At 41.8% G+C, this 27,647-nt stretch overlaps 2 protein-coding genes across 6 annotated transcripts; one reads left to right on the forward strand and one right to left on the reverse strand.

The window, feature by feature from the left end:
• gab3 (GRB2 associated binding protein 3) lies at positions 1-16,625 on the reverse strand. Of its 3 annotated transcripts, none has more exons than XM_053846823.1 (12): positions 16,517-16,625; positions 15,232-15,377; positions 13,395-13,585; positions 8,633-8,933; positions 6,055-6,211; positions 4,885-5,315; positions 4,770-4,813; positions 4,300-4,519; positions 3,029-3,119; positions 1,388-1,451; positions 822-938; positions 1-511 (listed from the first exon to the last, which is right to left on the reverse strand). In XM_053846823.1, the coding sequence occupies exons 3-12, from the start codon at positions 13,464-13,466 to the stop codon at positions 395-397; spliced, it is 1,614 nt and encodes a 537-aa protein (XP_053702798.1). In that variant the 5' UTR covers positions 13,467-13,585; positions 15,232-15,377; positions 16,517-16,625; the 3' UTR covers positions 1-394. The 3 variants fall into 3 exon arrangements, with proteins under 3 accessions (XP_053702798.1, XP_053702799.1, XP_053702797.1); XM_053846824.1 differs by having other exon boundaries at positions 13,395-13,678; XM_053846822.1 differs by having other exon boundaries at positions 13,395-16,576.
• Positions 15,311-27,647, forward strand: aifm1 (apoptosis inducing factor mitochondrion associated 1). 3 transcript variants are annotated; one of them, XM_053846819.1, is made up of 19 exons: positions 15,311-15,559; positions 16,484-16,614; positions 17,123-17,228; positions 17,444-17,536; positions 17,870-17,917; positions 17,998-18,039; positions 18,156-18,277; positions 18,337-18,467; positions 18,707-18,797; positions 20,708-20,792; positions 20,862-20,938; positions 21,001-21,109; positions 21,182-21,289; positions 21,433-21,521; positions 21,587-21,727; positions 23,528-23,670; positions 24,443-24,567; positions 24,630-24,820; positions 26,594-27,647. In XM_053846819.1, exons 1-19 carry the CDS (start codon positions 15,472-15,474, stop codon positions 26,663-26,665), a joined length of 1,992 nt encoding a protein of 663 aa, XP_053702794.1. In that variant the 5' UTR covers positions 15,311-15,471; the 3' UTR covers positions 26,666-27,647. The 3 variants fall into 3 exon arrangements, with proteins under 3 accessions (XP_053702794.1, XP_053702795.1, XP_053702796.1); XM_053846820.1 differs by having other exon boundaries at positions 17,447-17,536; XM_053846821.1 differs by lacking the exons at positions 15,311-15,559; positions 16,484-16,614; positions 17,123-17,228; ... (4 more) ...; positions 18,337-18,467; positions 18,707-18,797 and adding an exon at positions 18,813-19,920.

Raw genomic sequence — 27,647 nt, forward strand, 5'->3', positions numbered from 1 at the left:
AATATGTAGTAGATCAGAGCCAAACATCTACAATAGTTTATTTGTGATTCCCGTTGTAAACATAGTGCTTTCATGAAAATAATTTGTACTCACAAGTCAGTGAGGTCGGCAGGTGTTTCGGTTCACTTTGGTTCACATATACATACATACAGCGTGTGACATGTGTTTACACTTGTAGAAATGTTTTTCCTTTTTACAATCATGACGCTTTAACACATAACTCCAGAAATGTTTGTACACTTTTAAATTACAACAATGTGATCAAGCGATGCTCAGTCAATGTTCTTTATTGATGTGCTTGGAATCACACCACTCCGTTTCAAATGATGGCGGATGGCTTCGTGTCCATTACAGTGTGTCCATTCTTGCTTGTTTATCCAGTGCACCCTTCTTTTCATGTCTGTGACTGTCTCACATCCGTCCACTCCATTTTGGTGTCTTTGAGTGCTTGTGTTTTCTTCTCATCCACCACAACATAATCCACTTTGTGCTCATCGGACAGAAAGGGTTTCTGCACAACAAAGTTAGAGTTTAGAGAAGTGCATCAAACAATCTGCCATGCATTCAATGTGCACATTGTTTTCTACAGCAGTCTCACCATATTAGCCACAAATAGGTTTGGTGCAAGCAAAGTTTCGATGAGATGATGTGGAACAAAAAAGGTAATTATTTTTTCTGCTTTCTGTTACCAAAGTAAACAAATGGACCACTTCCTCTATAGACACATTTTTCATCTGCCCACTTCTCTTTTCACCACTTTTCAGACAAAAGTCTGCTCTTTGCAAAAGTTATTCAATTGAGTTGCTTCATTTCTTTATCACCTTCTGCACAGGGGACGGCGACGCAGAGTTGAAGTCCAGGGATAAATAGTCGAGGTTTGTTTTTCTTGTTCTAACTTGAGTCCCGTCACAGCTGAAAGGGAAGTGCAGTCTGGAGTCCTGTGAGGCAGAAGCAGATGCCGCTGAATCACCAACATATGAGGCGCTGAAATGCCTGTTGTTTTGCATTTCAGTTGAACTACTGTATCGGTAGCCTCGGAGCTTGCGCAACCACAAACATGAGTTTGGTATTTGACTTAACAAGAAAACCATTAAAACTCACACTTCTAAAGAAATGTGTCGTAATATCTCAGTTCTGGAATTCACTTCCGTTGTTGTCAGACATTTCTGGGAAAGTCAGTTTTAATTTGGAATCTGCTTAATCTAATCTACAGATCAGCTTTTCCCTCAACCATATCCAGTAAATTGCAACGCCAATAATAAGTGTGTCACAGAAACACATTTTGGATTCTAATGATGGAACGTGGAACAGGGTTCAAGTGGCTCTCAGCAATATATTATTAGTTTGCAAAAATGATTCATGCTTTGTCTAAAAATAGAGGTCTTACCAAGAAAGTTTCCCCTTCTCTTGGCTTGTCTCCATTCTCAAGCCTTCTCTCAAGATGCAGGAAGCTGTGAATACACAATACACATTAATAAGATCTTACGAGCATCCTTTAGCAGCTAAGGTTTTATTCACATAGCTGTTCCTCTCTATCAAGGATGACTATGAGTCACGACCTGGCTGTACATTTAGCTGTCTGCTCTCGTCGTGAGTCACTGTTGTGCACAAATAAGGAGCAATGAAAATATTATTAGTGAATATATTTAGAAAAGTTAGATCAGTGTTATTCAACCTTTTTTTAAACCTGTTGAGTTTTTATCATATCTTTGCCACAGCTTCATAGCAATAATTATTCTTTCTATCATCACATTTGGAGCTTATTTATTTGGTTCTGCATTTGCTTTTTAGCCAATGTTAGCCAATTTTGATAGTCTACGAGTGTAAAGTTTTGAAGTGAGACGTCATGTTAGCTCAGGCTTTTGTAGGAGTGAATGTAGGGTGTCTGCTGCAGGTGCGCTGTTCGTCTATGTGTGTGGCCGCTGGATGTGGGAGGGGTTGCCGAGTGAGTGACGTCTCTCCAGAAGTGAAGAGGTGCCCGGTGCGTGTCCAGCTCTGAATGTGCGCTTCTGTGCAGTTTGGCTGTGACAAAGTCATAAACCAAGTAAGGCTCTGTCCGAGACTCGCCTCATCCCTGTCCCAGCTCCAGCCCACAACAGGACATCAAACCCAGGAGTGTGCGCTCCAGCCTCGGAGGTGTCAAGAGCGAGCACCTCCCCTGTGACACTCTACCACGGTCCAGTGAGGAGACAGGAAAGGTTTTACACCTCAATATGAAGAGTAAACAGTCAGTAAATGTAGCTAATGGGACACGTCTGCATACAGAGGCTGCGTCATACACAGTAACAAAGCGCGTCGTGGGTCAGCTGATCGGTCCGCGCACGTTGTGTTTTTTCCGGCTTTTTTCGGGGGCGTTCGAGTTCTGGATTTTCGTTCGAAATCCGAAATTTTGAAATTTTTGTTCGAACTCCGATTTGTTCGAAGTCCGGGACGTTCGAAAACTGAGGTACCACTGTATTTCACACTAGTGTTGACCACAGTTTGAAAAACACTGTTACGTTAAATGCTCCAGTTCTGATGAAGAAAACTGTCTGTGATTTATCTTGTCATGTTTTGGTCTTTGAAATGATCAAAGGTTTCTTAAATGGACCTTTAGAATGGGCAAAGTATTTCCAAGGAGCCAATAATTAAAGTAATATTTTTGGCTGTAATGTAAAAAACTTGACACAAAAGTGGAATCTAATATTGCTTGTCTAACACTGACATGATTTCTTGTAATACATCAGGTGATAACTGTGTTATTTCCATTTCTTTCGGAACGTTATTCACGCATGTGTTGTTCTGTTCAACTGTCAGCTGAGTCACAGCTGGAATGCAAACAAGTTGACTTTTATAGCCGTTATGTCAGACCTGGCTCCTGACTTTGACTAAATCCACCTCAAGATCTCTCAACACACTTAAAAATTGGAAACCAGAAGAAAATAGAGCTATTCATGTGACTTCTGCTATGTGTGAACCCTTGAAAAGAATTTGTTGTGAATTCAAAATGAATTTCACATTATGCAATCAAAGACAGCGAGCATCTCACTGTGAGTCTGTTAACGTTCGGCAGAGAGGAAGATGAGTGGGGCATTCTGTGATGGTGGAGAGGCCTCTCAAGTCAAGAGGAGGTGGGCGAGCTGCGAACACAGACAAATGGGATACTGAGTACTGTACATCACGCACACTTTAAATTCTTGGCTAAGAGTTTAGGACCACCATCTGAAGCATCGACTTCTTCACCTGGCTACATTCAACGTCTATAATAGATAATGTAGCACAAAAACTTCAATAATGGTTTATAAATTAAATTCATTTATTATTTATGAAATTATAACTCAATAACAGGAGTCTAATGGTGTGGTCCAAGGTGTGCTTGGAACTAGGAAATTCCAAGAAAGGCCCCAAGTAATGTCCCCTGATGCAGGGTGTGGGGGAATCCACACCACACATAGTACGCAATCTATTTGAATCTATAAAACACACCAAAAGAAACACACACCGCAAACTTGTGTTTCCTTTTCACCCGGCGTTTTTTCTTGTAGCAAACCAAGTTGCTAATGTCAGGAAAAGGCGTGGATGAAAATAGCTTTTGTGGACATCATGAACTTTTTTCTAACATTGATAACAGGAGCACACTGAACTCAGCTTGAATCTGCAACGTCCCCCTTCCAATGAAACTGGAAAGCAGCATAAAACATGGGTCTCAAACACATGGCCCGCGAGCCAAATGAGGCCAGGAGAACTATTTGGCGGACCACAACTGGACATCGAAGTTTAGGGCTTTTTGACGATCTGGCTTCTACATACACAGTTTTAAAGGGCTTGGATAAAAAAATAAAATAAGATGAAATAAAAAAGCAACACGTTTCTGTTCTTTTTACTGATCTTGCGACCTATTCTGCAACTTGTATTTGTTGTTTGGCTTCTACCCTATGTTCCGTTTCATGTTGACATCAGGAGCGATGAATACAATATATTTAATTCAACGGATATTGTAAAATCATAGACGAATCCAAAAACACACTCCATTGTGAAGAAATAATAATAAAAAAGTTGCCAAATAAGTACCAATCCCCATATTTGGCTTCATAGCAGCACCTTTTTGGGAGCAATACTGAGCTGATTCCAAGAAAAAAAAAAAGCGTTCCACGTCTATGTTGGTGAACTGAAGCATAGTTGAGACAGTTGCTAGCACCCAAGCTTCACCTGGACTGCACCTGATAAGTTGAGTCAGACACGCATCAAATCTGTCAAGGTGGTCCCAAACTCTTGATGGCCAGAACATGCAACATGCTTTATTTAAGCTCCAGTAATAACCTCTTCTCAAACGGGGCTTCAGGTGGCGGTGGATTGGAGGAGGAGCAAAATCTCCTGCTTGAATCAAGGGAGGAGCGAGCGCTGCAGAGGAATCATCGATGCTGGTTTTCGCAAAGGAAGCAATGGGCCTCATGGGGATGTAACCATCACTTTCAACAGTGGTGACCAAAGGAGAAGCCATAGGGATGTAGGAATCATCCGCTGTGCTGCTTAAACATGGCTGCAGGCGACAAAAGCAACATGTTGACGCCACAAACAAAAAAGACTGTCTGTCTGTGTAAAAGTTCGCTGAGCCAGTGGCAAAAAATATAAATATCCCTCAAGTTAAATTGTGCCGACTTAAGGAAGCCACACAACAAAGATGTGTACAGAATATGAAAGAATATAAATATAATATAATATAAAAAGAAGTTTCAATTGAATTCTCAAAAATATTAATCCAAAACCTGTGTACCAGATTATGATCTTACCAAATTCAGACTCTGCCTTCGGTGCTGTATCGACCTATCAGCAGCTGGTTAAAAATAAAGATCAAAATCATTCACCTGGTAAAACAGTATTCAGAGCTGTTAAAGTAGGATTTACCTTTTTTGAAATGGTCCAAACATGACAGAGACGTCCTGCAAGAAAACGGAGCAGAGTGGTTGAGGAACTGACAGAGACTCACAGGCCTGGTCAAGCAGCCTCCATCACTTCTCTTCTCGGACACGTGGGTAGGTTTGGGGGGCAGTGGAGGCGGCGTGTGCGTCTCACACGTGGCCTCCAACAGATAGGGTTTGTCAAACTGGAAGATGTTCGAGGCGCAGTGGTGTTGAGGGGAAGACGTGGCAGCAGGGAGAGTCATTGAAGTGCAGGGGGCGCTGAGGGGTGGGTTTGCCAACCGCGGGTGCGGGAAGAAAGAGGCCCCCGGGCTGAACTGAGGGGTGAAGCTGGACTCACTGCAGAGAGGTGACGGAGTGATGTCTCTCACACTTTCCTCAGACTTCTGCTCCAGCGAGAGCTCAGAGGTGGAAAAACTATCACAGATGAAAAAGGGAAAAAGCAACTGGTTACAATGTCAAATTATGTTGCTGACAAATGACAGGAAAATAAACAGCTCCACCTCTACCTCAACAGATTGTTGACTAATAATTATTATTGTTATGTATTCATATATTGTTATGTATACATAACTTTTGTCCTCGGATATTTGACTTCCTGTCCCAATATTTTTTCTGATTATTTATGAAGATCATAGTAATTTCTAATTCTAAATTAATTATTATTAATTAATTTAAATATGTGTAAATATAATTATTAATTAATTTACACATATTTTGACACTAAAAATAATAATAAAAAAACTCTAGTTAACTACCTTGCTGTCTCACCACGTCAGTTTATATAACATACTTACGACCATGTAATTATACTGCCATAGACGATCTATAAGATTATTATACTATAAAATTGTGCCTAAAAATAAAATATACGACAATCTGTGACTCAGTGTTTTCTGAATGAGTGCTTCAATATTTATCAACCACATACATATTAGCTGCGACCCATGTGGGTCCGTCAAACTCAGGGCCCAGAGGTCAAATCAGGGCCATAGAGTCATTTTAAGAGGCCCCAGAAGAGTGTTAAATACCAAACATTGAATTTAGAGCAAACTTGCATGGAGTTTTCTTATGGTGTTTAGATGAGACAGCTATCTCCATCAGTGCAGAGAAAGGGGATTCCAGATCATGTTTGTGTTAGAAGTGATGCACACACCTACATGAGCCGACACTCCCGGTCTTGCACTGAGACAGATAAAGATAATCTGGAGGGAGGCTGGAATCAAGGTGACTAGAGAAAGACGTCCGGTCGGAGCTGTCTGGGGAGGGCTGGAGCGACATTGGCGTGTGGGGGTAGCTGTCCTCAGAACTCTCTGTGGAGGGCAAGACCACACAACACGCAGAAGCAAGGGATAAGACAAGTTAGATTTCAAGTGAGCCGCTCCGTTTACGTCTCACTCAGAAGGCCGAGGTTCCACTGTTAATATAATTCCAGTGCACTCAAGACACAGGGCTACGACTGCAGCTCAAAAAGCCCCAGCCAAAAGTATGTTCATAAAACATTTGCCTAGCTTAATAGATGCCTGCGCTCTCTTGAGTAGAAGCTTTTATTATCTCTGCAAAGGTTATGAGGAGCATTAGAGTAGGTCTCTGGAAATCCACCACAGCTCCACTGTCTCCCATGCTTCATTTAAGAGCGTTATTAAAGAAGCTTTGCTAGTCAGTCAGTCAAGCATGTCTGTTACGGAAGCCTATCAGCTTCTTTGGGCAGTTGTTGTATCTCTGAACAGAGATGACACAGCTCTAACAGACACCAATGAACACACATCATGCGTTCCAGCAGGCCATGTGTGAGGAAGGAGGGAAAAAAGAGCCATAGTTTCTGGCTTAAAGAGAAGATCTAGATTAACACACGAATGAAACATGTTCGAAAAAAAGCAGACATGTTGTTCACTGCTTAATTTTCACTGTCTTTATCTAACTTTTAGTGGTTAGTGATGAGACAGATTCTCAATAAATGTTTGGTTTGTGGTATCCGTTATGCATGTACGGTTCCAATGAAGAACATTTGTTAATGCAGTATATGTTATGTTCACTGACCGTTTTAGTGCAGGATTTTCTATAAGCATTGCCGCAGATGTCGATCTTATTAACTTAGGAAAGTAGAAGTATCAGATTGAAGTCAAACTGTTCCATTTCTGATCAGCAATTTAGGTATATATAAATCTCCTTTATCCTTTTGTTTAATAATTTGAGGGTGGTTTTGTCAAACCATCTCATTTTGCTAACATGCTAGTTCCAATGGATGAATAACAACTGTATATGTTGGCTTTAATTGTAAGTGCAAAAAACAGTTTCAGTTGCTCTTATGGCTGTTATTTGTTTGAGATAGTTGCACGTTTTTTTTTTTACACCCACGTGTGTGTGTGTGTACTTTTCTAACTATACTTGTGGAGACAAATTTTTGGAAATACAGATACTTGTGGCGACCGTACGCATTTACGCCGGTCCCCATAAGGATAAGCTTCATATTTGAGGAGAACTCAAGTTTAAGTTTGGTTAAGCTCCTGGTTTAGGTTTGTTTTGGATGGTAAGGTTTATGGAGAGGGGCTGGGGAAAGCATGAAAGTCAATGAAATGTCCCCACATATGTGTCTAGCAGCGATAGTAGTCAATTTACATTTTCTCTATACTGTAGTTAAATGAAACATTTATGAGAAGAGCCTTTTTAAAAAACATTTTACGGTGTGTAGCTGTGATAAAACTTCTAAATCAACTTACCGTTACCATATTAACTACGGTAAAGATCTGGGCAGCCAGCTGTACGGTGAATGCACACAGATTGGGGTCAACAATGAAGTCTTAAAAGGTTTGATGTACTGAAATGAAAGTTTCAGGAAACGTTGATCATGGAACCATCAACAGATAATTGGATTTTGGTGGTGCTCTGGAGTTCCAGAAATTTCTAGTTTATAAAACCCCAGAAAACATGGCTTTGTAAAACGCAACTTACAATCAAATCACTAAACAAACTTAATTCACCATTCATATGACTGTATGGTGTTGGGACACGTTCAAGCCCTTGTTGGTGGAAGAGGAGCACATCGTGAGCAAACTTCTGAATGTTTTGTTTACATTTTTGTGTATGTATCATCAGTTTTGACAGATGGGTGGTGCCGTTTTTTGACTGTAAATGGGGAAAAATAAAGATGTCATCAGTCATCGGCAGAAATGCCCAGGAGCTTCTCGCCGAGAAAATATTTTATCTACTCCAGTACTTTCTTTTTGCCATGAACCAAAATAATTCATAGGGACTGTTTTGGTCACTTAATTGTGTAGTTGTTTTTATTTTCACAAGTCATGTATCAGTGCTTTTCTAGTGTAACATTGTTATCATCTTGCAGGTCGAAATATTATTCAATATTCCTAATATTCTAATATCCTTTGCCCCGACAAAAAATGCTGCATGACTCACTGAGGGGCTGACATGTACACGAGCTGTTACACGAAGACAGATGTTGGGCCCTGCTTGTGAGCTTGCTTGTGTAGAGGTTTGATCTTTTCATCCTCATTTGCATGCATTTGTTTTGAATCGTCCGTGACCTTTTACTGTATGTGCTGCTAAACAACAGCTAGTCATTCCACCAAAACACTTAAATGTTAGGCTTCTGAAAAATCTATGTACGCAATATTTCCGAATGCCTTTGTGTTGACGTAAATTGTATGGTTACTACATCCTGTTGACATTTACTTGACAGACAGAACTCTCAAGCCAAAATCACTGCTTCACCATACCTGCATCATCCAGGCTCCCAAACCGACAAATTTGACTAATGCTGCTGATCCAGCTGTGCATCTCCTCCTCCGTCTTGGCGACCAGATAAAAGATCCGAGCCGAGGTCTTCACCACGAAGAGGTGCTTCTCGCTGAAGTCATGCCGGATTCTGAGCTGGCCGTTCAGCATCTCCACCTCACACTCCTTCAGGTCGATGGTGCGGATGGGCTTCTTGGAGTTGTTGTTTTGGTAGTACTCCAGAACGTCTGGGTTTCCGCTCATACGACCTCGGCGGAGAACAAACCAACGCTTTCTCCAAGCCTAGGAGACGAAAAACAGACAGTATATTCCAGCCTTATCTTAACATATCAGCCCTATTAACCTGCAATGAAATGATCTATTTTTGTTCAACTGGTTAGTAAGATTTTTTTCTATACTACATTTAATAACCCGGGTTACGATGGCTGGCAGAATTTCTGTGTGGTGGGGACAAAATGGCAAAAAGTGACACCTGAACACCTAAACTTTTGACACTTCATTGACATAGTATTCACTCCATCAAGGAGAGAATGTTGCAGTGCTGTATCTGCTGTTAGTTGATTAATAATAACCTTCTACTAGCTGCCATAAATATAATATTTCTAAGGCCTTGAGTTTGACATGGTGCACATCAATGAACTGCTTTTTATTTTTATGTTTAACCCCTTCATGTATGGCTGCCTACTACAGTACGCACTAGTCATCTAAATATAATTCTTAGAATTGACTGCTATTGTTTTGGAATCCAAGCTGCATATCAATGTTATCTTCTTAAAAAAAAGAGGCTGTGCTGGGTGAAATTCCTAAAACATCACATGTGAGGAGGCATTTTTAAATACAAAACCTTTACAATTTAGAAAATCTTGAAATATAAAACTCATATTTAAGCTAAGATGAGAAACAAACTATTTAACAATCATTCTTACTTTGAAAGTGCTTCAATACCATTCAGTCCGACAAGTGTGTAGACAATTCAACCACAAGCTAAGGATGTGCAGATGTGGGCTTCGCTTGAGGCAAGTGAGGAGTAAAACCGAAAAATTCACTTGTATTTTCCTTGCGGCTTCGCAGCAGAGCAAAGTTTTTTGTAAAAAAAAAAAAAAAAACCTCAATGGGACAAATAACTTTTGCTTGTCATATAAAAATGTTTTTTTTTTGTCAGCCAGTCACTGCTTCCCAGAATACAAGACTAATTCTTTGTTTTTGCTTTTATCTGTCCATTAAAGGGGAACCTTATCGAAATTTCCCAGAAGCACAAAGAGGAAGTTGTGCACTTAACAGAAATTGTCAGACATGTATTTTTAAACCAAAATGTTTAAACCAAACTGGTTGGGTCCGTCTGAAAGGGGCTTGTGATGGGTTTATTTTGGAAAATTATTCATCGTCAGAGCTGTGGTTTAATGGGACTGTAGCCTGGCTGCGGGTGTTCTGACACGTTTTACAAGGAAGCAGCGAGACACGCCACAATTACGGTCACCAGCACGGCCCAGCTTAGAGGAAATCATAACGATGCGATTTCTTGTCACCAGTGTCTAATGCTGGAGGTTTTGGTTTCAGGTTCATGACACAGTGAGACTACAAACTCTTTGGCAGCTCATCCATCAAGTCAACAGCTGCCCACACCCAAGTTACATCTTACCTATCAGTGACAAATGATAAGGTAGTGAGAAGCAACATCACAAGGGCCAAAACATTTTGAATTTTCTCATGTGGAATCACAACTATTGGAGCGCTTCATCTGTTGCACCACATTGAGGGGATGTTGGTGTCCAGACGGTGCAGATTTTCAGCATTTAAAAAATGATCTTAAACTGACTCAAAAGAGTCCACTGACCCATTCTCAGAACCTGCCTCCAGCTACTTGTGGGATCAACTTCCAGACCACATCAGAACATGTCAAACAGTCCCAAACTCTGGAGTAAAAACAGACCTGTTCCCATGAGCAGTTCTCATCTGATTTGTTATTTTAATCTGCAATGTTCCCCTTCTTCCCTTTGCCTCCTGCTGCCTGACTGGATGATAAGTGGACACCTTCCCTGCGGTGTGCGCTCCAGCACCTGCCTTTTGTGCATGGCTCCATGGTCACCATGAGCACTATGAATTTTGCCAATAAAAAAGCAACCGTCATTTCTGTAACCAGCCAAGTCGAAGGCAGATGGTTGATTCTTTTAAAAAGTCTTTGAAAGCACTTCAGTCACCTCCAATGTGACGAAGAGACCTTGACTTTTTTTTCTCTGGTGCAGCGGAGCATTGATTTTTTTCACAGTAGACACCACAACATCTTCTCCAGCACACACAAGTATCTCTCATAGACTAAAGTGGTATTGTATCCAAATACATAAATAGCATGAACTGTATTTAAGACAAATTAAAAACGAAACGAAAGAGTCAAGGCAGAGGTCTGTTTTCTTTTCAGTTGATGTTTGTTTTGTCAACAAAAGTTTCACAAGTCACTTATTACCAACTTAACATGCACAGTCTCCCATGGAAAGAAAGACGTGTATTTATAAATTATTTTCTCACTCTGTTTCTTCCAGTTGTTGTGATGCTTGTAGACAGCCAAGAATCGCCAAGTGAATTATGACAAATTGTGGTACCCTTTGAGGCTGTTTTGAGGGCAAACGATATGACTTAGCTCAGATCTACTGTGCGGCTGCTTTTGGAGCTTTTTGCTGTGTTTCTAGGCCAAAGTTTGGGGGAGCCGTTAGTAAAGGCAAATATCTGAAGTGGTGAATCCTCTTCCCATTCATTGCACTCGAGTTCATTCACAATATTGTTATTATTGTATTCATAGTTTGAAATTACTACATTTCCAGTTTATATCAGACTGCGAAGCCTGCTACATGTTAAGTTACAAAAGAAGTCCTATTAACTTAACTCCACTTGGTGTCGATCAATTTAAACGTCATGATTCAAATTGTCTGGAGCTCAGGTGTTCCACAGGGTACGATTCTTGCTCCATTTTGTTTGTTCATTCACAACAATAGCATCTTCTAGCATACTTCTGCTGACGACAAAGTCACAGTCAGGACATGACGTCGCACCCCAAGCGTCTCAGTCAGTGCGTCACTCAGATATGCGAACCAGTCCTACAGTAGAAAAGACAAACATTAATTAGAAGTTGTTGATCCAGTTTTAAAGATCAAGATTTGGATGGGTCGCTGAGGTCAAGCCCAAAGGGATTTTCATGGAGATAAAGTGCTGGTGCTCAATGACGAATCCAGAATTTAAGTTGATGTTATTATTATTTTTAATTCCTAGTCACATCTGACGGCCTAAACACAGAGGTGAACCCCAGACGAAGCTTTCTGAGTCTAGTCTTTATCTGCAAGAGAGCCAAAACTGTTAGCTTAAGGCTGGTTGCTGTATCTCTATATGAAGCTCATCTGCAGGTCTGTAACAACCCTGTTGGGTTCATTGGGCGCAAACACCTCTGAGCAGCAGGAGTGCGAGTCAGTTAGGCTTCTGAGCTCACTCTTCCTACATGGTCACAAATTCTGACGAAAGTTAGTCGATGTTAGAGAATATGCTTTTGTTGGGAAGAATCTGTCAGAACATAAGCAAAATAAGTCCAAAAGTTATAACGGATTTAAGTGACGTTGTTAGTAAATGGTGCTTTAGTGCCTGGATTCTGTCCAGTGCAAGCAAGACAGAGGTCTTTGCTCGGCTTCTACGGAATATATTCACTGCCCATTCTTACATGCTTCCAGGAGAAGACTTTAAAACAGACAGATAGATAGATTTATAGATCATTCTTTTATTTCTAGGTCATTCGCTTTGCTTTAAACCACAAATAAAAATTTAATATTTACACTTATAAGCCTGAAATGATGAAGTGGCTGCTTAACGTAAAGATATATGTTCCTCTCAGAAGGTACTCATCAACTTCAACAAAACTTCCTGATATCTTGGAACTTCTACTCTGAGTCGACTGCTGATGGATCACAATCGTTTCGCCAAGATTGTTTTTGCTCTTTATCTGCACTGCTGTGCCACATTCCAGAGTCCGGTGAAGGTTCATCTCATGTCATTAGCCCACGTTTGCCTCCGCTGAAGTGAACACACACACACATACACATGATCGCTCGAAAAGACTAGTCATCAAAACATCTGATGGGAAATCTGCTGACACATCTTCAAATCCATCGAAAGCGCAGTATTCCGCTGATGTTTTCTCTTTGTTTTTGAGAGTGACTTTTCCTGCTGTTACAGGCTGTTGGTTTCATTTGCCATCTCAGCACAGATTTGATTACCAACATTATCACAGCGGTGAACATTTGCATAATGAGCCTCCACCTGCCTCAAAACACACGTCGTAAACACCAGGCTGGACAATCTTCTCAATTGTCTGGCTGCTGCTGACATTACTTCCCATGTTTCACAATCACACATTTGTCCCCAAAACACACACAGCAAGTGTCCAGTCAATCACATGACCCCTACAGCAAGCACGCAACTGTGAAGGTGAAATGTGTCCAGTATCAGTCTATCTGTGCTTGGCATTTCAGCCCCCAGTGTGTGACCACAGTCACAACACACAGTTGTAATGAGTGACTACACAAGCGTGCTGTTATTAAAGGAATGAGGAAGGTGAAATGAATTTTAAAGAGCAGTCCAGTGTAGCAGAGTGGTTACTCTGAAGTCTCTAAATTCCTATCACACACACACACACATACGAAGATAAACATCCTGCTATTTCCAGCCGAGGACATAAACATGTGTCCAGCGTCTGCTTCTACTCACAAATCTCTTTAGTTTCTTCTCTGGTGGGGATTTGATGAGCCAGCCGGTGCAGACAACATCCCCAGCACTCATCTTGACTGCAGAGTGCGTGCGGTGTCGTCCTCTCTGCTGCTGCTGCTGCTGCTGCTGCTGCTATGAAACTGAGCGCGGCACAAAGCACATCCTGTCTTCTGCTGCTCTGCCCAGCCGCTCTTAAAGGAGGAAGTGGAGAAATTGATCAGCAGAGAGAGGGAGGTTGACTCCACGCCGCAGCCCTGAGCCAGTGGACGCAGCTGTGTGGGAGTCTGGTAAAAAATAGCAGGGAATTAAAGGTTGAACTTGTGCTGACTGGAAGAAGTGTGTTGAGTGAACATGAAAGAGTAATGAGCGCCACTAGACAGGTTTGTCGAATGTGAAATCTTGCTCAAATATTAGATTTGAGTCGACAAACATGGGATGAGCAGAGGAGGTGATTGGATGTGGGTGACGTGCCTCCAGGACCTTGAGGCGTGCTGAAGAGAATGTGGATGTGGCCCCTCCCCAGCCCCAGTCCAGAGGCTGCACCTATTCTGCTCGCTGTTCTCAAGAACACACCCACTGAACAATGCAGTCTTTCTACCTGTTGTTATTTGTTGTTTAGAACATTACTATTGCCTCACCGTGAGGCGTTCAGATTTAAAACTGAAAGCCAATGTATTATTTTAAACAACAATTGAACTGTTATATTATTATGTGTGATGTTTGAAGAATATATTTTCTTCTTAAATACACATCTAGTTCAATAAACAGCCATTTTATTTTCTTATATATTTGGGTGATGGCCTGCTATTGAGGGGTGATGTTGTGGGTCCCACAGCAAGTCCAATTGAGACATATGGACGTGAAGTGGCAGAGTTGAAGATGCTCATTGGAGAGTAAAGATACAAGTTTCACCAAACGTCACCTGAGGAAGTTTGAAGATAAAGTTAAGGAGGCCAAGAGGATGGAAACCAATGAAGTACCTGGTTGTGGATGTGAGGACATTAAGAGGAAAGATAGGACAAGAGAGGATGATGAAGAAAGGGAATTGAATTGTTAAATATAATATAATTTTAATTAAAGTAGTGTTTGGTTTCTTGAGGATCCTGTGAGTCTCTGTCAGTACATTACTGGACGTGTGAAATAGTTTTGCTGGTCTCAATTTAGCTTTTATAGAAGTTACATAACTTTTTTGTGAAAAACAAACATGGCCTCTACAGCACTATTTATATTAGCTCATAATGACACTGTCAACGCAGATGAATGTCGGCTGTGTTTGCTATTTTACACTGCTAATTGATTCTGTGTTCATAACGTTTGAGCCAACAATAGCTTGAGGCCTTATGGAATCACATGTGATTACTTTTAGAGTGAATAAACAGTTGTAGCGCGAGTGTAAACCGTAGTACATTAAAGTCAAAGCAATGTTCTGATGCTAGTGACAAACTTGGTGATAGGGTTTCACAGCTCAACTACTTCATTCAATTGGTTAAGGGACATAGACGCAAGTGATTGGGAGGGACATTATCATATTGGCACGGTTATTCCATTACTAAAGATCTATTTTTAATCAGGGTTTACAGAGCAATTCTGTATTTGCAAGCGGCCAGTGAAATGCCTGCATTTATAAGTATTACCAGTAGATGGCAGTAATTTTCGGGATCACACGATAAATAGACTCGTGAAGAAGAATACAAGCATCAGATACTTTAAAAATAAAGAGTAACATTTATAGCTGTTGTTAGACACAAACATATTTTCCAAGGTAAAACCATAGCTTTAAATTACTAACCTCCACAGTAGTCAGTAGCACGTTATACAAAAGAATTCCACGTCTTACCTCAGAAGAAAAAGCGAAATAGTAAGGCGCCATGTCTTTCACAGGGCATCTTCTTCCTAGTGGATCTTTGAAATTACCCACAATTCCACTCGGACGAATGACCTGTCTCTGGCCTTGGCGTGCAGCGCGGAACAGCAGTGTGTGAGCTGTCAGGATCAGAATAACGTTAACTTGCACCCGTGTTCCTGTCTGACAGATCTGCCGATCAACTCGTAACATAGCCAGCGGAACACAGCCAGCATGCTGACTTGCAGAAATGTTCTGAGAAGACTTGCCCCTCTCACCCGAGCCTCGTCTTCAGTGTGCCGGCAGAATGTGAGGCGAGCAGGTCTGGTACTAGTTCCACTAACTTGCTGTAAAGCCTCGAACACCGCATCTGTTTTTGCCCCTTAAAACACACTCGTACACCGAGTCGGTCGTGCGTATGCTCCCACAGAAGGTCCATGACCTTCGTCTGACTGTTGTGAAGGAACGATTGCTAATTTAATGCGCGAAGAATCCTCAAATTAGTTAAGATAAATCATCAAGTAATTGGCGATTGGCATGTAGCATACGGTGTTCCTTCATTTTATTATGGATGCTTACATTTTAGTTTGTACTCATGGTTTATGTATTTCCATTGGTCATTTATTATTAATGTATTTATTGCTTGAATTTGTTTTCCTATTGCTCTTTTAAACTAATTTCTGTCTCAGCATTCAATTCATCTTTTATTGTAAGACAGGTGTAGGTCCATATTGTTTCTCAAATAGTTCTTTGTACGATCACTTGAGTATTCAAGGCACATACCCCAAAACACGTTTCTAACGAGGACTTCCTCAGAGGAGAACTTGACAGACCTCTAATAAGAATAAGTGCCAATAAGCAACGACTGCGTCAATCTACATGGACCAATGAAGTTATTAAATATAAATGCTGTAGTTGTACTTTTTCCAATCAGTTGCTACATCTTCAGCCTTTATTGGTCTTTTCGATTAGATTCCATGTTTGATTATATTTCCATGTGAGCAAATGAATATGCTTCCATGCCTGTTCATAACTCCTGAAGATTAGAAGAATATACAGTACAGTACAGAGTTTCTCTGATGGTAGGTGTCGGTTTACAGGTAGCCACCGCTAATCAAAGCTTAAACCCTGAAAGTACTTGTTGTGTCACCATAATTCCATGTTGTTTTGTACGGTCAAGAGCTTTTCTAAAATGAAGGATTACACTAATCTATGATATTCTATAATTCCTCTACTCCGTTTCCAGGGTTGAGCCGAGGCCGAACTCCTTCACATGTACCTGTTGCCCACATGTCCGGGGGTCCAGGAGCAGCAGGAGGAGAAAATCGTCTTTATGTCCTTCTTGTTGGTGCCGCAGCTTTGGGAGGTGGTGTTTATGTGAGTTAGCCTGATCCCTTATAGTTTACGATTAGAAGTGTTTTCATGACACCTGTGGTGACTCTAAAGGCTTGCGCTTTGTTTTTAGTTTTTTTCTGATTTTCCAATGTAAAAAACCACATTAATATGTTCCACATCTCCCCAAATATTCACTTTTGACTACTTCCATTTGAATTGTTGCTGACATTTTTTTTACTTTTCATTATTTTAAGTTTTAGCTCCAGCGTTAAATATGTGTCCAATATGTGCAATGATGGATGTGTGTGCCTCATCTGATGGGCAGTTTCTTGAGCAGGATCTGTATCTAACAGTCAATTGTATTACTATGTCTGTTGCAATATCAGCACTAGATAAATATGACTTCATTATAGCCATGGTAAAGTCTGCAAAGTGTACTCGAACTCTTTTGCCTCATTCAAGATCTGTAGTTTTCTGTTTCACAACTGTTGGCTTCTGTGGTCACCTTTTCTTTTAATAAATTATTCCTATCGTATTTGTCTCTTTTCAGACATACCAAACACTCAAGGGAGACCATAAAAGATACCAAGAACGTCTTGAGGAAATCGCTTCAAGGCCACACAGACGAGCAGCATCCGTCCTCTCCGAACAATCTGGTAAATAAAAAGTAAAACTAGTGAAAACATATTGTTAATGTCAACAGCTGAAGATAAAAGTGTGTGTTATCTTACATCAATGTTTATATTTGACATGCAGAATTGGCACACAGACACAAAATAAGATATAGAAAAAGGGTATTTTACGGAATAAAAGCTCTATTTGTGATGTCATGGTCACTGCATATGGTATCCAATCATGCCTGTCTTCCCAGCAGGGTCTCCTGAGGCGGAACCTCAAGCCGAACCGTCAGCACAGGAAACTGCTGAAACAGCGCCACCCAGTGAAACAACAGAAGTACCGGCAGGTTGTTTGAATATACTGTACCTATGAAATATAATACCTTCATGCTTCAAATCAAATAGCCACTTCAGTAAGAAATGGTATCATTGTTTGTCATTGCAATGCATTATGACAAATACTTCATTTTTTTTGCAAAAAGGCAAATAAAAAATGGCAAACTAAAATTTGAAGATGCACAAAAATAATATTTTCTTCTGTATATTGTGAGCTGCTGCTTGTTTCATTTTAGAAATTCTGACCTGGATTGATTATCAAATGATCGATCAAAGGTTATCCGGTTTGATCTTAAGCTCTGTCAAACAAAACGTACTTGAAAATGATTCTGCTTTGCTCCTAGAACCTGAGCCATCTCCAACAGAGCCGCCCACTTCTGCGCCTCAGAGTGGTACGCACTGTTCTGCGTGACTCTCAAAATGTCATGGCTGGTTATTGTCTAAGTGTTTCTCTTTCTGGGTTGACTCACAGAACCTGCAGCAGAGGAGAGTCCAACAGTAGCTCAAGAAAGTGGTAAGACCCCTGATCTGAGCCATGTGTTCTCTTCTACGTTGATATTTGTGTTTCAAAATCACAGAGATATTGAACACATTTATGGTTAGTCATCACTTTTTCTTTGCTGGATTCAGGAGCGGACCCAACTGCCGTCTCATCCCAGCTCCCCCCACACGCCCCCTATCTTCTCATTGGGGGCGGGACAGCATCCTTTGCAGCTGCCCGCTCCATCCGAGCGCGAGACCCTGGAGCCAAGGTCAGTAAAGTCTCTGGCCCAGTTTAAGTCATGACCCATGCTAACCTTCCTCTGAACAGGTTCTGATTGTGACCGACGAGCCCGATCTTCCCTACATGAGACCACCGCTCTCCAAAGAGCTGTGGTTCTCGGACGACCCCACTGTGACTGACACTCTGCGTTTCAAACAGTGGAACGGCAAAGAGAGAAGGTGTGTACTCTATTCTTCTTGTGGCTGCTTTGAAATCCCAGTTCAGATTTTAGATCCTGGACATTGACCTCACATGACAGGATGGATTGTAAACATCAGAGAGACTGGTTATTAAGCAGCGTATAAGCATAATAATGTTTCGTCTTAATTCCTCTCTGCTTCCTTGTTATGTTAAATTAGCTAACAAACTCATCTACATTTCAGTTAGCCGTCATAATGAGGGACATCTTATTTTACAGCATCTACTTCCAACCTCCATCGTTCTACATAAACCCAGAGGAGCTGGCAGCTGCAGAAAATGGCGGAGTGGCTGTTCTCACTGGCAAAAAGGTTCTTTTATTGCCAAGTATTTCATTTGGAATTGCTTTTGTTGGTTACATTCAGTGTCTTCAGATACGTTTTGGGGATGATGGAAATTTCACTGAGAATCCAGAATTCTCAGTGTCGTTTTGTGTCCATCTGGTCTGTGCTGACAGAAGGAAAACTGTGCTTCAGATTTTTTCCATATAGAACCATAAATTACATTGTGATGCAGACAAGTGCGCTGGTGCCACCTGGTGACGTAAGTGGAGTGCACAGAAGCGGAGGAAGTTAAGAGCATTATCAGTGAAGATGTGAGCGATTTGTGGACCGTCTATGAGGTAGTGGAGCAAGTTCATGCTAGTGAAGGACTGCAGCCCACATTGTTCTGGAAGTGATGACTCTCGCGCTTGTCAGAGGAACAAAGGTCTTGCGGTGAATTATTAGAAGTGGATGTTGGTCAGTTGGGAAACACTGATGCTATTGAAGAAATATTAGAAATATTGTGAATAAATTATTTAGTTATGTTCTATTCTCAAAATCATTAGACAAACCGTCAGTCCTTTATTTAGTGTGATGAAACACCTTTTTCACAATTCTCTCTCTTAAAATGGTTGATTCAGATTCAGATCCAGACTTTAACTGGGCCACTCCAAAGTCTACACTTTGTTTTGGGAGATGCAAACAGGTTACTCTTGATTCCTACCATCTGTCAGTCAGTCTTTCATGTGTCTCCTTGATGGAGTAAAATATGCCCATTCTGCCCTTAAGTAAATAGAATGTTCAATATTGTTTTTTAAATAAAAATGGGGAGTGGTACAGCCAGATATTAAAATAATTACCCAGTAATATATGCAGGGGAAATCAGAAATAAACAGATTTTACCAAAGAAAAAAGGTTGAAGAAAAAAGGGCAACAATTGAAAACAAAGCATATCAGAGGTGGCAGCACAAGACACACACACGCACACTCATATTCATATATATATATTACATTATAGCCGTGCTTTCTTTTGCAATTGTTCATAATACTGTAACGTTTCTGTAATTCATCGAGATACCGCCTTTACTGTGATTCTATTTTTACAGATGAGGGAAGAGGCTAGAAGTGAAGGAGAGCATAGTGCCTTCACTGGTATGGGCATCGGATGAGGGTAAGGAAGACAGTAGAAAGATGAGAAGATAGAGAAGCGGGACCAAGACTTCTTTTTTTCACCTGGGATCTCCTTTTCAGTCTTTGTCCAGTATATCAGTTTTCCTTTATATTTAAGCCGCTGTGCACTTTCTTTTGCGGAGTCAAGGTAGTGAGAATAGTCATTTTGTAAGAGAGATCATTTCTGTTGCGCTATAGTGGAAGCAGGCAATACAAAGCACTAGTTTTCGGATAGGAAGGCGGGACTGGAACACGGATGGGAACCTTGACACACAGATGAATGAGGTCAGACAAGTCCCTATAGATCATAATTCACTGGAGAGAAACAGATTTATAGACGGAGCATGCGTGATTGAGTCAGCAGATGACTCCTGAAGATTCCAGAGTTGTTGTTGTGATGAACTAATAGTAAAGGTTTTACACAACATTATAGAATCTAGAGCCCAAACTTGTGTGCTATGATATATGATTGTGGCTCCATAGTGGCCCCTTATGATGTGATTTGTCATAGATAATAGTCGGTGGACGGCAGGCGTCACTGGTGATGGGTAGATAAGGACTCACGAGACGGTATTTCAGGGTTGGTGAAACGGTGTCCTCATTTTCAGCAGCCACGAGATGGCGCTATTGGTTTAGAAATGATGTGAGGCTTATTGAATCAGTTGTTCAAGTCCAAACATTTTACAGCCGACAGCGCCATCTGGTGGTGAATTGGGACACTGTTTCATGAAACCTCATCTACCCATCTCTTTTGGAAGCTTAGTTCCATCAGTGTGATGCTTTTCCAGGTGGTTCACATGGACGTGAGAGGGAACAAAGTAAGGCTGGACGACGACACCGAGATTTCGTATGACAAGTGTTTGATCGCGACAGGTGAGTCCGTTCTGTGTTTTGTACCTGAAGAATTATTGCTGAGCAGAGGCTGATGGAGCTGTCTTTCAGGGGGAGTGCCCAGAAACCTGCAGGTCATTGAAAGAGCCGGAGAAGAAGTGGCCAAGAGGACCACTCTGTTCCGCAAGGTCAGGCGTCATGTGTGTTTGGTGAATGCCACCCCGACAAACTTTTTTTTTTCCCTCTACAGATTGAGGATTTCAAGTGGCTGGATAAGGTCTCCAGGAACATCCAGTCTATTACCATCATTGGAGGAGGCTTCCTTGGCAGTGAGCTGGCCTGTGCCCTTGGAAGGAGATGTAAGGAGGCCGCTAAATGAAGGAGAGTGGCGCAGTTGACTTGTGTAATCACCTGCTGTTCTTGCTTGTCAGCCGGTGAGACTGGACTGGAGGTGGTGCAGATGTACCCGGAGAAGGGCAACATGGGGAAAGTGCTGCCCGAGTATCTGAGTAACTGGACCACAGAAAAAGTCAAGAAAGGTTTGCTAATTTTTTTCAGTACTACGTGCTGCTTCAGTGCTTCTTTATGTTGTGCATGTTTTTTTATGAGACCAGTTGTAGAAAATAAGAGCTGTAACTACTTGATTTCAAAATTGTTAATTCATTTTCCTCGTGCTTTCTAGAGGGTGTCAAAGTGCTGTCCGAAGCGTTGGTGAAGTCTGTTGCCTTCAATGATGACAAACTCGAAATCCAACTGAGGGATGGTCGCGTGGTACGTCCACAGTCAGCGTTTGAGACGCTCAGACACTCACTCACTCACTCGCTCCTCACTCCTAGGTGAGAACGGATCACATTGTTGCAGCTGTCGGCCTGGAGCCTAACGTGGACCTCGCCAAGTCAGCAGGTCTGGAGGTGGACTCTGATTTTGGAGGCTTTCGGGTCAATGCAGAACTGCAGGCCAGGTCCAACATTTGGGTGGTAAGTTCATTATTTCAGCTACACTTTTATTTACCATCATTAAACTTTCTTGCTTTTTTGCTTAATGATCAGTAATATTGGTGAACTTTCTGTGACAATAACATTATAATAAAATATAGTGATGCTTAACAAGACTCTAATCAGTGCTTTATTATGATCAGTTACTTATACCACATAAACAAGTACCATAATTTCCGTACTATAAGCCGCTTCTTTTTTCTCGCGGTCTGACCGCGCTCAAAATGTGCTGTTTTCGCCCGCGTGTCCACAGCTCCGTCAACAGAATCGATCTCCTGGAGGTCTGGAATCGAGAAGCATCCGCTGAGACCGGCAGTGGTGTCGGAACTTTGGGCACGCGGGCGAAAACAGCACATTTTGAGAGCTTTAATATGAATCAAAGATGTGAGGGGCTGTCTCGAGACAAAGTGTATTCGGCTCAAAAGTCCGACTTGAACACAACAAGTCGGGTTTTGCCCGCTGACTTGATCCGGACTGGAGAGCTGCTCCTCATCTATTGTGAGAACAGTGTGGATAAATCAAGACACAGCTTCTTCCCACCATTTCCTCACTCTAGATGCTGGACCCCGTTTTCAAAACTAGTGTTTTTAAGCCCGCGCACCACTGAACCTGCCACTTATAGACCGGTGCGGCTTATGAATTAACAAGATCTATTTTCCTTCTTCAATTTAGTGGGTGCGGCTTATATTCCGGTGCGCTCTATAGTGTGGAAATTACGGTAGTGTATTAATGGTTATCAGTGTTCCATAATCTATTTCAAAACAAACCTCATTGTTTTTCATGTTTTTCATAAAAATACTTTTCGTTGCTTCTCATCTTGTTTACCTCTTGTAATATGTCATTCATGAAGGCAGCACTGATTTCATCACTGGATTTTCTGGGTGATTCTGGTGGAACGTGTTATTCCATTCTTTTGATCTCATTTTACTTTAAGCTCTCTTCTATAATACATTAATAGTACATTCATTATAATACATGATAATATAATGCAAGCCTCTTGGTTTATATAGTAGAAGTGGATTTATCTTAATCTCCTTACTGACCATAAGCCACGACCCTTAACACAGCCACCGTCTAATGTTCATACACTGTTATCTCAAACTTAACACCTTATAATACTTCATAAACCTTGCTATAAGTTGCCATACATGATTAAGAACGTTCATAACATCTTTCGACCTACAGAAGACCAAGTCTCCTGTGACCCCTGTTTCCATCGGGGGGGTCAATGTGGATATGGTCGAGGACCATAAATATTTTGGGGTCCACATAGACAACAAACTGGACTGGGCTCGGAACGCTGAAGCTCTTTACAAAAAAGGCGGGACAATGCTGAGGATGTTTTATGAGGCGGTGGTGTCCAGTTCAATTCTGTTCGCTGTGGTTTGCTTGGGCAGCAGATTAACGGTGGCGGTCACTAACAGACTCATCCCAAAAGCTGGTGATGGTGGGGGTGAAACTGGACTCCTTAGAGACGGTTATGGAGAGAAGGATGCTCCTGAAACTACGGAGCATCCTGGACAACCCCTCCATCAGCTCCTGGTCCAATACAAAAGCACATGGACCGATAGACTGAGAATACCCATCTCAAAGACCGAGTGCCACAGGAGGTTGTTTGACAATGACAATGGAGGATTCTTTGGCACGTTTTTCTGTTCTTGAACTGCATTTTCTTGCACATTGTTTTCTACAAATTACTCTCTAATGTGTCCTAACCATGGAAGTCATAGTAGCAATGTGATGAATATCACATGGGATCTTGCAATGCTTGTGTCTGCGCAGGCAGGAGATGCTGCCTGCTTCTATGACATCCGACTTGGCCGCAGGCGGGTGGAGCACCACGATCACGCCGTTGTGAGCGGCCGACTCGCCGGAGAAAACATGACGGGAGCAAGCAAGCCTTACTGGCATCAGTCCATGTTCTGGTGGGTACCAGACTGCACATATTTTTGGTGTCAGAACTTCCGACTTCAGAGAGGAAGTCAAGCTTTTAACGGCAGTGAGAACTGCTTGGGTGCGGGGTGATTAGAAGACTGCAGCTCAGGGCCCCATGCACAACTCTGACATTTAATCCTTTTGGAAGTCAGACCCGCATGCCTGACTGCTCTGAAGTATCTGATATTATTTAGACCTGACATATTAGATCTGGGACTCTGAGTCAGACACTTTTTCTTACCCTGCACTTTAGCCCTTTCATTTTAGAATGTAGCTATTGATCGATGCAGGCAGTGACTTCATTTTTTTTCCTTTTTTTTTTTAATGGCTTGCTCATCAAAATGCAAAGGAACAAAACAAGTCAGATTTTCGCTGAGTAAATTTTCACATTGTCAACAGTCGGATGCACATTAGCATGGGATGATTGTCTCATTGAGCTTGCAGCATGTTTCAACCATTCAAATTTCTGTGTGAAAAAAACTGGCACTTGATTTACTTTAAGAGATGATACTTGATTGGTACTCTTTTTTTTTTTTAAAAAGAGCCTTGTCCATATTTAAAGAAACATAAATGTATTGCCAAAAGAAATGAGGTCAAATGTAATATTTACACAAGTACACTGTTTTTGCCATGAAAGATGAAAAGATGTAGACCGAACTTGGTCTTTGGTAAACAGCATCTATAATGCAACACTCTGAGCACTGGGTGGCGGATGCACCCTGTGAAGATCTCCACCGTCACTTTTCTTTAAATCTCACCCAGGAGTGACCTTGGACCGGATGTGGGCTACGAGGCCATTGGGATTGTGGACAGCAGCTTGCCGACAGTGGGAGTGTTCGCCAAAGCCACGGCCAAGGACACACCACGAGCAGCAACCGAGGAGTCTGGTAGGTGGGACTGACTGTTAGCTACGATAGACTTCAGGGTTTTAAGTGGTTACACACTGCAGGAACTGGAATCCGCTCTGAGAGTGAAACCGAGGATGTTGCTACAAGTCCGGTGGCCTCCTCAACTCCATCCCCGTCAGCAGGCCAAGCCAAAGATGACTACGGCAAAGGAGTCATCTTCTACCTGAGAGACAAAGTGGTGGTGGGCATCATCCTGTGGAACGTCTTCAACCGAATGCCTGTCGCACGAAAAGTAAGATCAATTTCCGTAACCACTGTAAAGATGTGAGGATTAGCCAAACTGCCCCCTCAATTGGTCAAGAGATTCATCCGGACCTTGCACATCTCTAAAAGCTGAAAAGTTACCCAGAGAGTGCAGACCTTTGCCACGCTGCGCCCCAACACTGTTGTCTTACGTGTACTGTATATTTTGGACTACAAGTCTCACAGGCCAAAAAATGCATTGTGAAGAAGAAAAAAACATATCGAAGTCGGTGGTAATTATTTTCTCAATATCCACAACACTGACACCTAAGTAATAATAATAATAATAATAATAATAATTAGGGATGCTCCGATCAGGGTTTTTGTTGCCGATCACTGATACCGATCACATGGATTGACAATGAATTTGTAATCAAAATGATGAGACCTTCTGTGTACATGATGTGAAAAAATAAATCAATAATTAAATCATTTTAATTCAGACATGTTTTAATATACCTCTTCAAGAGGCAAAAAATAGAAAATAAAACCTTGCGGAAAGCAGCAACTATTCTGTCAAAAGGACAACTGTAAAACATTTAATTTGATGTGAGACGTCGCAGTTTTGGTGAATCTCTAGAGACTGTGCTATGTCTGAGAAATATTTACATACTATAGCGGGACTGAGACAGAGAGCACTCAATTTATGAAAGTTTCTACTCCGGAAGTTTCAGATTCAGGTGGCTGATGACGCTGCACCGGACTCCAAAGTGGCGACGGATCTGGTCGTTTCCGTCTCTGCATAAACAACACGAAAAGCTGATCATCTAGCTCAGTGAAATTAATGATTATTTGTTATTCTGAATGTTATGCTCAGACCAGCGGGTGTTGCTAAGCGTCAGCTGCGCTAACAGCCTGCTGCGCTAACAGCCTGCTGCTGAGGAACCAGCTGTCTCACTTTCATGAGTACAGCACAGCATTTTCCCGTGCATGTCCTGCAGGATGCAAACTTTACATGACAGATTGAAAAGAACCTCCACAGCAGACATGCTGCTGCTGAGTGAGCAGTGAGTCGGGAGGAGCGAACGCATCACAACCTGCAGTGCTTGATCAGCGCGCCGGCTGTCATGTGACAGGTTGTTGTGATCAGCAGTGACAGGTAGTGATTGGCATTCACTGATCAAGCTGAAATAGCCAGCTCATAATCGGAGACCGGTCGATCGGAGCATCCCTAGTCATAATAATAGAAGGACAGCAGGCTGACTAGGTGTGTGATATAATGTGACACATTAATGGTTGTTTAGGTAGGCAAAGTTTATGTGTTAACACATGTTTAAACTATAGTATACAGGGCATACTGAAGCTACAGAACATACAGCTACATACAGAAGCTAGGACAAGGACAGTCTGACGTAAAATTTCGGACCTGAGGACCACACTGTCACCATCCCACTTTTCAAGGCCATGGCAGATTAACCCGGGGTGTAAAGGGTGGGAATGTAGTACTGCAGCCATTTTTACCATTAAAAATATCATTCATGACAATGCACTCTGTGGGACAGCAGGTGGCAGTAGATAGAGTGCTGTCGAAGCTTCAAAGAAAGCACTGCTGCTCTTTATCAGAGGTTACCAATCCTTCAAAGGGTTGTGGAACCAGATAATCATCTTAACTCCACCAAAAGTAATGATCTGTAATAACCCCCCAAATGATCAGCTCCAGAAGAGAAACTCACCTTAAAAAGCAGCTCCCCAGCTGAGTGTTCTTGATGCTTGTCTGGTCATATGAAGAACAAAACAAACTCTTTATGCCTTGGATTTTCAGATCATCAAGGACGGAGAGGAACACGCTGATCTGAACGAAGTGGCCAAGTTGTTCAACATCCACGAGGACTGAGACGCTTCACGAACTCTGACAGCCATTGTCTCACTCCCTCACACGAATGAATGGGAAGCTGCTTGTAATTTATGGCATGTTGATGAATTATTTTCGTATGTGAACATTTCTATTGGATCCCTCCTCCCACTCTCTCATGCTTCCTGCAGTGACGACACCTCTGGTCCAGTCAGTAGTCCAAGTCAATGGCCTGTGTTCTTCTGTGTGATGGGAGCAGATTGACATGAGAGGAGACGTAATAAAAGCTATTTTTAAATGGAGTGATGCCACTATTTTCTGTGTTGAGCTGTGACCAATGAATGGGTGTTAAAAACTCTGCCTTCATAGATAGAATATTTACAGTGTTCCTACACACATGGGCATCGAGCCGTGAAACAGGCAGGATGTTACTTGCTGCACGGCTAAATGCAGATATGGTGTCAGTCCAAATGGATACAGGCTTGTATATTAAACGCACCTGACAAGTGCAATTAGTACGTGGGAGACGCTCCGGTCGGCTGCAGATCCACCACATCATCAAAATCTGCATTATACTGAAAGTTGGCCTACTTACCCTGTCTGGAGGTGAAAATGCTCACACATGCAGAAACCTTGGTTTATTTCTTCCTGCTATGGACTTCTTGTTATTAGTAGTGCATTCATCTCACACATTTCTTATCCTATTTGACACAGAGGCTCCCAAGCGGAGGGAAGAATGGCCTTTCAAGTGAAGCAAACATGTGCAGCCGCAGCAGCCCTTCTCATTCAGAGCTATTAATCTTACATGAGCAAATGGCTCAACTGGCTTCACTCTGCATGTCTGTGTACAAACCAATGTGATTTTCAAGGATCATACCACTAATTCGCCTGCTGATGCCAATGTTGCTTTGTGTTTTTTACAATTAACTTAGGCCTTATTTATTACTGTTTGCATCTTTTGAATTTTTGTTTTCATCCATCTGAAATCAGTTGTGCTTGATTTGTTAAATTCATGCAGTTGGGC

This window comes from Synchiropus splendidus, chromosome 17 (genome assembly GCF_027744825.2).
Source record: "Synchiropus splendidus isolate RoL2022-P1 chromosome 17, RoL_Sspl_1.0, whole genome shotgun sequence".
Taxonomy (NCBI): domain Eukaryota; kingdom Metazoa; phylum Chordata; class Actinopteri; order Syngnathiformes; family Callionymidae; genus Synchiropus; species Synchiropus splendidus.